At 42.1% G+C, this 13,132-nt stretch overlaps 1 protein-coding gene across 1 annotated transcript in view; it reads right to left on the reverse strand.

Annotated features, from left to right (window-relative positions):
* Positions 1-337: 337 nt before the first annotated feature.
* The window catches only part of stk39 (serine threonine kinase 39), a 35,902-nt gene continuing 23,107 nt past the window's right edge, over positions 338-13,132 (reverse strand). Inside the window, exons 15-18 of the mRNA XM_046360912.1 lie at positions 4,434-4,486; positions 4,221-4,289; positions 3,816-3,880; positions 338-1,863 (exon numbers count right to left, since the gene is read on the reverse strand). Coding sequence (XP_046216868.1) covers positions 1,789-1,863; positions 3,816-3,880; positions 4,221-4,289; positions 4,434-4,486 — 262 coding nt within the window. The 3' untranslated portion in view covers positions 338-1,788. The remainder of the gene's footprint in view (positions 1,864-3,815; positions 3,881-4,220; positions 4,290-4,433; positions 4,487-13,132) is intronic.

A 13,132-nucleotide genomic window follows, 5' to 3' on the forward strand; every position in this document is an offset into this window, starting at 1 on the left:
ATTTGGCTGAAAGGACACCTCACCGCCTTTTACATACAGACTTGGGAGAATTGACCTTGACAAGGTTGCTTAACCTGTTCTAATTCACATGAGCACATTGTAATGTTAACATTTACGGTTTAGTAATTTAGCAGACACTCTTATCGAGAGCGACTTACAAGAGCAATTTACATTAAGTGGTAGATTTTTCACCTCGTTGGCTCGGGGTTCTCGACCCAACGCTCTTCTTAAACGCTAGGCTACCTGCCACCCATGTTTTGTATTATGACACTCTGCTTTGTACAGAATGACTTCAGTTAGGTAGCGTTTATGAAAATCAACACCAAATCAACTCAACTCAACACAACTTTAGTTTTAATAATAGCAATTCATTTGTTGCTCCTCTGCAGAAATGTTTTTAATCAGCCGATTACAGAACAAAGATAATATGCGTAAATGATACAACTACTGTACATAGAAAACACAATAACTTACCTCTTGAAATAAAGTATTTAGAACAAGTTAATATTTGTTTACCAATTTCAATACTTTAGAAAATAATTTAGAGCTACTGTACTTGTTTTGGACAAATGAATGGCTCATCAACATTTTAATAGTTTCCTTTGGGTTTCGTTTGCGGATGCATTGTTATACGGTACATTTCAGAGAATAATATGTCAGAAAAAACATCTTGTAGTGCAGTAAGTCAGAGCAAGAAACTGAGTTTTTCAAGATTTTATCAATTAATTTGGCTTCGGGAAAACACATTAACTGAAGCATATTACAGAATTAAGGTTTGGGTTATGGTTCAAATCACCATTATGTAATGACAAAGAATACAGGTTAAATTCTCATTACAATTCATAACACAAGTCTCCCAGGGCTAAGCATTGTTTTGTCAGGTGCATATAATCTGCCCCAAAAGTGCATTGTAGCTTGTCCTTAACTATTGACTTGAGAAAATACTACCATTGAGTTGTATCACTGCTGGAATATAGGCATGTATGTTTGTGAAATGGTCCAAAACAAACAAAGTTCTGCTGTTCGCGGTCTCACACATTACCTACGTTCTTAGGCACAGATCAATGAACAAGGCACCTCTAGCATTTTTAAGCATCAACACTGTCTTATGAAGAAGCAGCACATTTTACACGTCAGCAGGCTTCCGTCACTTTCACCGAAAATGGGTCCCATAAATGTATTGGTTTACTATCATCTATACACAGTACAGTTAATTCCTTTTAAAACATTCATTATGTTTATCACGAAAATGTGCTTTTTTTTCTCCGTCAATAAAATAAATCGTACATTCTGAACAGGGACTACAATACAGACCGCTGAGGAACATTTCTTTATCTCAAATGAGTGGTGTGAAATGGAAGTTGAAGAATATATTTTTCACTGTGAAAACACAACAGTGAGAAACAAATAAAAGGCATTCTCAATGTAATAAATAATAGTAAGAGTTTCGCTGAAAGCAGAGGTACCATGATAAAAAAAAAACTTAAAAAACAACAACTCCTAAGCCACTTTGTTTTATCCTCAGCTACTACCGCCTGTGTACATCTTTAGTTTCCTGGGCTGAATCCTGGTCCGTCCACTGGTCTGGCCTGGGTGGGGGTTCTTGGCGGTGGAATGTCGTCGGGGAAGGGGGGCTAGCTGAACTGTGACAGAGCTGGGCATCAGGGCAGGGAGGGGAGAATGGAAGAAAGGGAGAAAGGGGTGTGTCTGGTGCTTCTCGGTCTGTCTGTCTGTCTGCTCTGACCCACCTCCTCCATCTCAACCGCTTTGGCCATGATGAGGGGAGCATCAGCTAACACTTAGCTGGGCGAAGCCAATCAGCTTCACGTCATCTGCGATCTCAGTGTCATCACAGCCAGAAACCTGATGGAGGAATAGATTAAAAGGGTTGGCTGGGGTCCATAAGATCCTATCAGCCACCTACACAGCAAGATTACCAGACATAATCCAACACCCAGTGAACAGCTGTACCCTAACAATAAGGATCGGTTTTGTCACTGATCCTACTTTAAGTAGTAAGCTACTGTTTAAGGGATTCATATCATTTGTGACGTGTTTGGAGATTTGTCCTCTCGTAACAGGGCACAGTCCTTCAAAAGATGAAAGGCCAAGGAAACATTTATGGAGTGAGCTTTCGCAGATATCGACAGTATTTGTCCCTACAGCCAAGGTAGAACAATGTTATTCATCCATTTAATAATAGAACACGCCTCATATCCTCAGAGATGGCGTCTTAACAGCCCTTTCAATTACTACATCAAGTTATTTCCCATTACTGTTGTGACTAGAACCATGTCTCTAGACATCATGGGGAACAAACGATGCAAAACGCACAACGATCATTTGCCTTCAGGTATTCATTTAATCGATTAATTAATAATAGTATGATGCGACAGCTTTCCACTGTGACTGGTTGCAGAGCAACCCACAGCACTCTTCTGTGTTATGTGCGTTGTACTGAAAAATAATGGTCTTTGTTAAAAGCTCTATGACCATGTGGCACAGGTCTCTGTTGCTTTTAATTAGGACGATATAGGCAGTCCTTTAAAACAAGGCTTTTTATATGTGCAGGCCTTCTAAAAAGATGGTTTCAGCAGGCATGCCTTTCTTTTTTTAAGAAACACATAATTACTTTGTCCGCACTTGCGTCACTGGCACTGATTACTCCACTAAAGGCCTCCAAAAAACTAGAGAAAAGCGCTGATGAAATACAAGTTGTATTTTATCGACAGGTTCACTTGAGAGTGAGAGTTTCTACTGCTAAATTCTAAACTAATTATGCTCCTATGCTTGCCCCACAAGTAGGCCTTATTACTGGCAACATGCATTCAGATTGGTTTGAGTGGAGTCCCTGTGAGCCAATCGATATCCCTTTTTCACTTCACTATCCCCCCTGGAAGTGGTACAGTGTGAGTCAGTGGCCCAATATCTGCCTGCCTCCAGCAATTTACAGCAGAGCATGGAGAGGGGCTCTGTCTCTCCCCGGCGTCTGTGGCTGCAGCTGTCTGTGTAGAGGCCGCAAACATAATTCAGTGTTTCTGGTCGATATTTGGAGTTGTGTGGCTCTGTGTGACTTTGTGCCGCCTGGACTAGAGCAGTGTGTTAACAAATAGAAGTGGGAAAGTGCTCTGGCCAATATATATATATACACACCCGGGCCAGGCCCCAGCCAGCAGCACAGTCTGCCTGCTGCCCCACTAAGTCCTCTGATGCAGTTCTGCACTCCAGAGAGTCTTCAGCGACATTCACCATCTGCCGATAAGACATGGCAGAAAGGGCGGACAGTGATGTACTGTGACCCACCGCACAGATGTTGTTTACCTCATCTGCGCCATCTAAAAGGGCGCTAGAAAATAGCCCTAACACTACGGCAAACCACCTGGGATTGTCATTAATTGCTTCCTTTTAATTATTCTCCGTAGAGAAATTGAATTGTTTTGCTCGGTGTGGATCAATGTAAATCCCATCGCGCCATGCACGGGGGGGAAGCATACGTGCAGATTAGGAGCGTCACCCATCAGTTACCCCACTTAAAAGGACAAAGCCAGTGCTGCGACACGCCTGTCATCACAGATTTCTCCCATTCTCTAGCACCACCGCTCATTTGGGATTTGAATGGTGTGTCTATTTCCAGACATCACAACTCTAGAGCATTGTCCTTTAACATACATATTATGACAGTACATTTTCTCAAGTCAATTTGTCGGTGTGATGTAACGTTGTGTGTTTTTTGGGGGGGGGAAGCATCCCGCTCTTATTTCGCGTAGCTATCTTGAGACATGAGGTGGTGTGACATTTACCGTCTGGGTACTCACCAGTTTAAAGGTCAACACTTTGTAGGTGGTCGGGTCATCTACAATCTTCTGAAGGTTAGCCGCAACTGCAAGGTAATGTTATATATATAAAGAATGCACGCGTTAATAGTGTTGTTACACTGTCACATCAGATAATCACAGATCACATTCATTAATCAAGACCGTACGGAGCTGCTCTTATGCTTCACATTGACTTTGAGAGGGATATGATTATTTTGAAAATACCAGACCGGGGTCAAATACATTTGTCAAATCCGTTCCTAAATACTTTAACTGTGCTTGATTTTGTTTGCCCAGTAAAATAGTCCCAGACGTACAAACTCCAAGCTAAATCAAGCACACCTCACGTGGAAAATACACCCTAAGCCCCGCAGTATAACAGAAAAACAAGGATGAGACATTTACCGGCAGCAACATCGTGTCCATTGACAAGACCAGCTGAGAACAGTTCCTGGGAAACCCCAGTAGCCGTGTCTACGGAGAGACACACAGTATTACAACCAGGTGAGAAGTAAACATGTGACCAACGGTACTACAGTATACTTCAATACCAAATACAATAACAGGCGCTAATAACAACATTATAACACGAGCTCCTTCACTTTGTGCAGCTTTTACCTCGGCCAGGAGTGAACTCAAAGCGGATGTCATTCAGCTCCTTCCTGGAGTTCCTAAGAAGAGAGATGAGAAGCTGATTAGTATAAGATGTGCCACGTGTAAGATGTGCCCAACAGGCTGTCCTCCATAGGAACAGACAGGATGTCCAGGACCTAGTTAGTCTGGTCCCAGATCTGTTTGTGCTTTAAGACAACTATGGCATGACAATAGTCAGATGAGTTGGCTACTACAGCGCAAACAAATCTGGGACCAGGCCAAGACTCCCTGAACGGTCTATTTCATTTAGACTGTCTGAGGAGGCTCGTGACAAGCGGACCCCAAGGAATGGTGGAATGGAAAAAGACAGCCTGGCTGCCTCATCCACACTTTAACACTACAAGTCTCTAGGCTTAACACAGTGGGTCATGTTAAGCAGATCAGATTTTCTTACTAACTGCTTCAGTCAGTGTTACTACTAGCTACTCTAATATCATCCTGTATTTACTGACAACACAGTTGGTGAAGAATTCGTGCGGAAATGTTCATCTTTGCATGTGTCTTGTGCATATGAAATAGGCAGCATTGTAAGCTCAATAAATACATGCTTTTATGATGCATTGTAAGTCTTGTGTAGGGTTCCAAAGAACAGCTGACTGATGGCTACAGTAAACGCCATGTTTATAGTGCATCGGCCAAACCCTCACTCTGCTCTGTGTACCAGTGAGGCATATACAGTATACAGCCTTTTGCGGTGACAACGTATGTAGAAGTTCTCTCTGCACAGACAATAGAAGGCTAACATGATTATGATTAAAATATATATATATGTATGTACTGTATGTATGTATATATATATATATATATCAGCAGGAAGAGAGTCCATTACAGAGAATCTCAATGGGTTCCATGAAGTAGATATTGTAACTGTGCTAATGCAATCACGTACTTGCGGCTGTGGAAGATTGACAGATTTGGACATTTGATTTGGATTTGAAGTGTTCTTGCAGTGGAATGACCAGAATAAGGAAATACATATTTCCAGCAATATCTCATGCCCATTTGAATCACTATGGTTACATGTACTATGTTTAAAGTCCCGCAAACAGTGTAATTGTTATTGTCCGTCGAAATACAAAAGTAGTCCGAACATATTTTAAATGACAAACATGTTCACAAGCCTCATTTGAATTAAACCATAATTACATTTTCACAAGGACTTTAAGTCATTGGTAAAGCTAAAATGAGTTATAATTAATAAAAGCATGTCTGAGTTATACTACTGCCTGAAGTGTTTCCACAATCTCAATGTCCTTGACCTTTTTAAATAGCTCTGGTTTAGGAGAAGAAAACAGATGAATTCCTACATGAATGCAATCTGGGGGATTTTCATATTTGTCACCTGTACATGATTGATCCTTTACTGAGGTCAGATGAAGTGTCGGAACGCAGCTGAAACAGGGAATATTGAAGCTCAGTTGCAATTGTATTATTGGTCTTATGTAAAACGTGTAGAATCTTTTCTTCTTCCAGAGGGTGATAGAAGCAAAACAGCAGAAGGTTGGCTGAGGATAGTAGTGTAAAAAGGGCTTTAGTAGTTCCGCATTTTAATGTAGGGCTCACATAGGGCTCAGAACTACCGCAGCCTATTCATTTATACAGCTTTCTTATGCAGCAACTTCAATCCAGCAAGACAAGACAATGCCTCTCCTAAGAAACTGCATGATAGGCCACATTAAGTGAAAGTCCATCCGCATGTCTACCCTATGTTAATTTTACGCTGTGCAACCCTGGGTAAATTCTCTCTAACATTTCCATTAATACAGTACATGGTGAATTTAGTCCTAAAAACTACTCCCTACACAGTGGCTGATGGGTGTGACAGCTTTTGTACAGTGTCGTGGGAGTGGATTAATTTGGGCTGTAATTAAGATGCATAAATCACATCCATCTAAGCCCACCTGCTAGCCCCCGATTCACATTTCACAGGACATGTTGCATGTAAGTAACATGCTCCGATACATCATTGAGGGCTGATTTAGTTCTGAGAGAGAGAGCGAGCGAGAGAGAGAGAGAGAGAGAGAGAGAGAGAGAGAGAGAGAGAGAGAGAGAGAGAGAGAGAGAGAGAGAGAGAGAGAGAGAGAGAGAGAGAGAGAGAGAGAGAGAGAGAGAGAAAGAAAGAGAGAGAGAAAGAGAGAGAGAGAGAGAGAGAGAGAGAGAGAGAGAGAGAGAGAGAGGGAGAGAGAGAGGATTTCCATCAGCTGCCTGTGAGTCAACTTTACTCGTCCAATTCTGCAGATTCGCAGCTAGAGAGAGGAAGTCAGGGGCGAAACCTGAACTTAGCAGATGGATGTAGGATGTCTGCAATCTCTCCATTTCAGCCACGGACAGTGTGAGAGCGTGCTGTAAAGGGATGCTGTAACCACACCTGTGTCAGAGGGCCTGAGCCCGGCGTCTCTATTTGCCTACTTAGTCCTGCTCCAGAGAGATGGGCAGCAGATGCCTGGAAAGTCTCTGTCAGCTTATATTGTGGGAGGTAAATAAACCGCACACACAGATTGAGAAACAGTTTAGAAGTTTTCTTTTTTCTTTTAAAACTTCAGTATTCCAGAGTCTTGCTACCAGTGTTAAGATTTTCCTAAATAACTGTGTAAAGTTTTAAGTTTCAGGTTTTATCAGCACAGGGACAGAATAAGACCATGATTTTGCTCAGTCATCTTCAAATCCCAGCATACCACACCCTCCAAATGAATCACCAGAGATGCCAGTGGGCACTAGCAAGCATTAGGGAGATAGGAGTGTTTACTCGGTAAAGCATGAACTACAATAACTCTTGGGTGTATAGAGGGGTGTTCTATCTGCTAAAACAGATTTCCCCTGGTAGGCAATGGGAGCTCAGGCAAACACTTGACTGGCAAACACTGGGACTAAGGACTTTCTCAGACTAAAAGAGAAGTGACAAGTTCGCAAGTTTACATTACAGTAACAGGCCTAGCCGAGGGTACTTCCGCGAAATCTCTAGGCAATCTCTCGTAGTGAAAAGAGGCTCTGAGAGAAACTGCCAGTCTCAGGTCCCTTGAGTACCTCAGGTAATGTTAGTCTAAAGAACACGTTAACACTTCTGAACTGCACTCTGTAACTGAAGCTGTTTACTGTCTGTCCTGACCAGAATTATGATTGGTATGTTGGGGAAAGTTAGGTGTAAAGCTCTGAGTATTTACCGCAGTTCAAGACCGAGGCCAGGTACAACAGACGGTCTGTTGTGTATCGACTACACAAGAGTCCTCTAAATCCTGTGTAGCAGTGACAGGGGGGTAATTCCTTAACACACCAACAAACACAATCAATACACACACCTGGGGGTAAACTGGGGAGTGTTTGGAGTCCGATGAAAAGTACTTCAGCGCTTTAGCCTAGAAAATGCCTACATGAATGGGCCCACAATGTGAGAGGAGACAGTGTTAATGTGCCAGTAATTCATTTGGGATGGATTGTGCTGGCATGTAATTTTGCGTTCTCATATTTTGGCTTCCTGGTGGAGGAAAGTATAGCTCATAGTTCTCTATATATATGACTCATTGAAAGGGGTTTTAATTGAGCGATAAGGCCTGGGGGGTGTGGTATATGGCCAATATACCATGGCAAAGGGCTGTTCTTATGCACAATGCAATGCAGAGTGCCTGGATACAGGCCTTAACTGTGTAATATTGGCCATATACAACAAACTTCTGCGATGCCTTATTGCTATTATCAACTGGTTACCAATGTAATTAGAGCAGTTAAAATAAATGTTTTGTCATACCCGTGGTATGTGGTCTGATATAACACAGCTGTCAGCCAATCAGCATTCAGGGCTTGAACCACCCGGTTTATAATTCAGTTTAAACACTACAAAGCACAATAGCCACATATGCCTGGAGCACTGTTGGTTCATTGGTTGACTTCTGTCCTCCCATCATTACATATACAGTGCAATCAATCAGCAAACAATTGCCAGTGAAGATGATGTGTCAAATGTACAAAATAACATTTTTCAACACCCAGGTCATTCAAAAATGTCCTGTTGTTCTTATTGTCTTTTCATTTCAGGTTCCTGATGGTTCAAGTCCCCCAGTGTGTCTGAGATCCTTTCTCTGTTTCAGACATACATCAACATCCCATCTGAATACAGTTCTCTAAAGAACCTTCATCAACGGGTTCACAATAGCATAAATCCTTTTCTAATCAGCCTTAACACCCTCATCAGTTTTGGGAAGAGAATTGATTGTGCTGTGTTGTTCTTTCAGATGCAATTAAGTTTTCCAATTAGCTTTTTATTTTTCCCAAGAGAGCCACCACCCCAATACCACCAGAACTCTGTTCATGACTTTAGTCTTTGGCGAGGCAATTGTTGAATTAAACCATAATTACGTTTTAATCTGCATTGATTATCGTGATTACAAAGCGGAAAACTTTGGAAAAGCAACAAGATAAATCTTATAATCATTGTATGGAGGAGTATTAGTAACAGGCTGCAGATCAATCACAGATTAAAATATTAAGATGTATCCATAAGAGAGTGATTACTGTAATGCCATTGTGACTGGAGAGAGATATAGCTGGCACTGTTCTATGTGGGCTTTAATAATGCTATAGGTTTCAGGTTGAATCAGGTCGGATAACTGCAATACTCTCCCCCCCGACTTCTACTCTGCCCCCACCCCAACAACATTCATCACTGTTGCAGTTGTCATTATTATTTTATTGTTAAAACGTGTTGTTTTTATTTCACTCAATGTTCATGCTGCTGCTTCCCCCTATGGTCATTCCACCCCACCCCCTCAACAGTCTTTATCCTGCCTTTACCCCAATGGACATGCATCACTGCTACAGTTGTTATGATATATATAGTGCTATTTCTATTTCAGTCTTTTTATGACAAATGTTCATTATTTCACTTCACTTCGTCCTGCATGTAGGAAGCCTAAGATTCCCCACTGTACCCTGCAATCCCACCAGCAACCCTGTATTAAACACGCTGGATCTCGTTCCCCATCTGTTTTCCCACAACACAAATGGGATTTGAATGGAAATTAACTCCAGTGACGTCACTTGTCCTCCCATTATGTTAACTAGATAGCTAGCAAAGAATTGAGTAAGAATTGTAAGAATTCCCAAGCTCCGTTGGGATACCCTAAAAAATACGCAAAATAACATTCATTTCTGTGATTCCTTTGCTCCCCCTAACACGCATATTCAGTACCCTCAGCATGTTTTACACTTAGCCCTTTGTACTTCCTCTCTCAAACACTTGACTTTTCATCAGTTTAGCCTTAATCCTGCTGTCAAGCGCTCAATAAATCCAGACTTAAAGAATCTGTCCTCACAAGTATGGTTGCATCACAAATAGCAAGCTTCAAAAGTAGCGCACTAGGGAATAGGGTGCCACTTACCTCCCTGCACTGTATCTGCTAATAAGGACCTACTGTTTGTCACACACATATGAAGCCAGTAAATGTGACCAGTGACCATATCATCTCCTGATCCTCTGGGGACCGTGTACCAGCAGACCTCTTTAGGCTGGTGTATTACAAACTGTAGTGACACGGAGGTTTTCTGTCACGTGAAAAGGTCCTTCTGTAGCTCAGTTGGTAGAGCATGGCGCTTGTAACGCCAGGGTAGTGGGTTCGATTCCCGGGACCACCCATACGTAGAATGTATGCACACATGACTGTAAGTCGCTTTGGATAAAAGCGTCTGCTAAATGGCATATATTATTATTATTATATTATATTATTATATATTATATTATATTAAAAGAGACGATGAGTGCACATGATAGTGTTCTAATGTAACGCCGTTGTATCACTGCCCAGATTACAGCACATTCACAGAGCTGTGAAATGTGACCAATATTATTCACCCCTATACAAAGGTACTGTATCTTCCCAGTGAATCGAATGTAATGTAATGCTCTGTGAAGTGCTTCCAGGACTACTTTTACAGTTCGTGGACTAAACAGGGCTATAGAGAAACCTCTATGCAAATACATCGACGTTGTATTTCTCCATAATGCGTGTCAAAACCGATTGCAATAGAGTCCCATTCATTATCGCTCTATGGGAGATTGGGAGTTGCATTTGAGTTTATCTGAAGTCCTTCGGGCTAAAAGAGGGCTTGAAATTGAGAGGCCTGATAAATGAGCTGCTCTCTGTTGGCTGCTGCCAGACAGGGGCTGGCTGTTTCAGCACGGATCAGAGGTGTGGATCTTGTCAGTTGACTTTTGACTTAATCAAACACGTCACTGAAATCCATTTGCTGTGGAGAGGCTGCCCTCAGAGCAGAGCAGCATAGGTTTAATACATAGCACATACAACTAGCCACTTTATCTCTCTGAGTTTGGGCTGAGATTGGGCTGATTCTACAGTACATCGCTCCCCATACGCGGCAAAGAAAAACAGGCTCAAACGCCTGCAATGAATGGAACTCTGGTCACTGAGAAATAGCTACAGCCCCACTGCTCACAGAAGCGTCCATTTATTTACATGTCAGGGTTAGAATAATTACACTACTCTCGTAGCCAACCCTCTAGTTGGCCTGCTGGTGTGCAGTGGAGGGGAAGGCTTTGTGTTGCGCAGGGGGCCTGGGGAGGCCTCTTCAGATGCTGACTTATCTCATCGACCCAGAGTCTACTCTGCACCCAGCGCGGCATTCAGCCCATCAGGGAGCAGAAGGCAGACTTTAAAATGTCCAGAAACACTTCATTCTCTATGTCTGGGGCAGACATCTTAACGCGCACGCGCGCAGTTTTGCACATTTGCATTGCATATTCTGCTTTTAGACAATGGGTTTAAATCTGCTTCCATTTTGCTGAGGGGGAAGTAAAAAGGATCTCAATTCAATGCGATAAATATAAGCTACATTCTTCTTGGGAAAGGATTTGAGTGCTTAGAGGAGTGTTGAGGCCAAATCAACACTAATTATCATATCATAAAAAAGACCACATATATAAACAGTGATAAGTCTGAGCCGAAATATATATGCCATTTAGCAGACGCTTTTATCCAAAGCGACTTACAGTCAGTCATGTGTGCATACATTCTACGTATGGGTGGTCCTGGGGATCGAACCCACTACCCTGGCATTACAAGCGCCATGCTCTACCAACTGAGCTACAGAAGGACCACACTAAACCTATTCCATATTGGTCACAATTCTTGCTACAGCCTTTAATTGTGTTCCAGCAATAGGTCTTTAACCTGGCCAGGTCAGTGTTGGTAAATCTGGTGGCAGCGCAGGTCATTCGCAAGTCATTAACAGCCCTCTAATTCAGGGATGGGCAACTGGTGACCTGCGGATCTATTCCCCCCCCAACAAAATATATACACTATACAAAACATTAAGAACACCTTGCTCTTTCCATGACAGACTGACCAGGTGAATCCAGGTAAAAGGATTCATTAATTTGTTAAATCCACTTCAATCAATGTAGATGAAGGGGAGGAGACAGGTTAAAGAAGCCTTGAGACAATTGAGATTCAGAGGGTGAATGTGCAAGACAAAAAATGTAAGTGCCTTTGAACGGGGTATAGTAGTAAGTGCCAGGCACACCGGTTTGTGGTTTGTGTCAAGAACTACAACGCTGCTGGATTTTTCATGCTCAACAGTTTCCCGTGTGTATCAACAATGTATCAATGTATCAATCAACAATCTAGCCAACTTTACACAACTGTGGGAAGCATTGGAGTCAAATTGTGCCAGCATCTCTGTGGAGCGCTTTCAACACCTTGTACAGTCCATTCCCTGATGAATTGAGGCTGTTCTGAAGGCTAAAAAAGGGAGCTGCAGCTCAATATTCCTAATGTTTGGTATACTCAGTACTGAACAAAAATATAAACACAACATGTAAAGCGTTGGTCACATGTTCCATGAGACAAAACATTTTTTTTTTGAAGATGAAATGTTCTATATGCACAGAAAACGTATTTCTCTCAATGCACAAATGTGTTTACATCCCTGTTAGTGAGCATTTCTCCTTTGCCAAGATAATCCATCCCCCTGACAGGTATGGCATATCAAGAAGTTGATTAAACAGTATACTCATTACACAGGTGCACCTTGTGCAGTTTTGACTAACAGCACAGTGCCACAGATGTTTCAAGTTTTTAGGGAGAGTGTTTTGGCATGCTGACTGCAGGAATGTCCACCAGAGCGGTTGCCAGAGAATTTAACATGAATTTCTCTACCATAAGCTGCCTCCAATGTCGTTTTAGAGAATTTGTCAGTAAGTCCAACCTGCCTCACAACCGCAGACCACGTGTAACCACACCACACCAGCCCAGGACATCCACATCTGGCTTCTTCACCTGTGGGATTGTCTGAGGGGGTGTGGAGGGTGCTGAGGAGTATTTATGTCTGTAATAAAGCCCTTTTGTGGGAAAAAAAAACAAATTATATTTGGCTGAGCCTGGCTTCCCAGTGGGTAGGCCTGGCTGCCAAGTGGGTGGGCCTATGCCCTCCAAGGACTACCCATGGCTACACCCCTGCCTAGTTGTGAAATCCATAGTTTAGGGCCTAATGAATGTATTTCAATTGACTCCAACTCAGTAATATCTTTGAAATTGTTGTTCGGTATATATATAAACTCAACAAAAAAAGAAATGTCCTCTCACTGTCAACTGCGTTTATTTTCAGAAAACTTAACATGTGTAAATATTTGTAATAACATAACAAGGTTCAACAAC

Source organism: Oncorhynchus gorbuscha, linkage group LG01, assembly GCF_021184085.1.
Source record: "Oncorhynchus gorbuscha isolate QuinsamMale2020 ecotype Even-year linkage group LG01, OgorEven_v1.0, whole genome shotgun sequence".
In the NCBI taxonomy this organism is placed as follows: domain Eukaryota; kingdom Metazoa; phylum Chordata; class Actinopteri; order Salmoniformes; family Salmonidae; genus Oncorhynchus; species Oncorhynchus gorbuscha.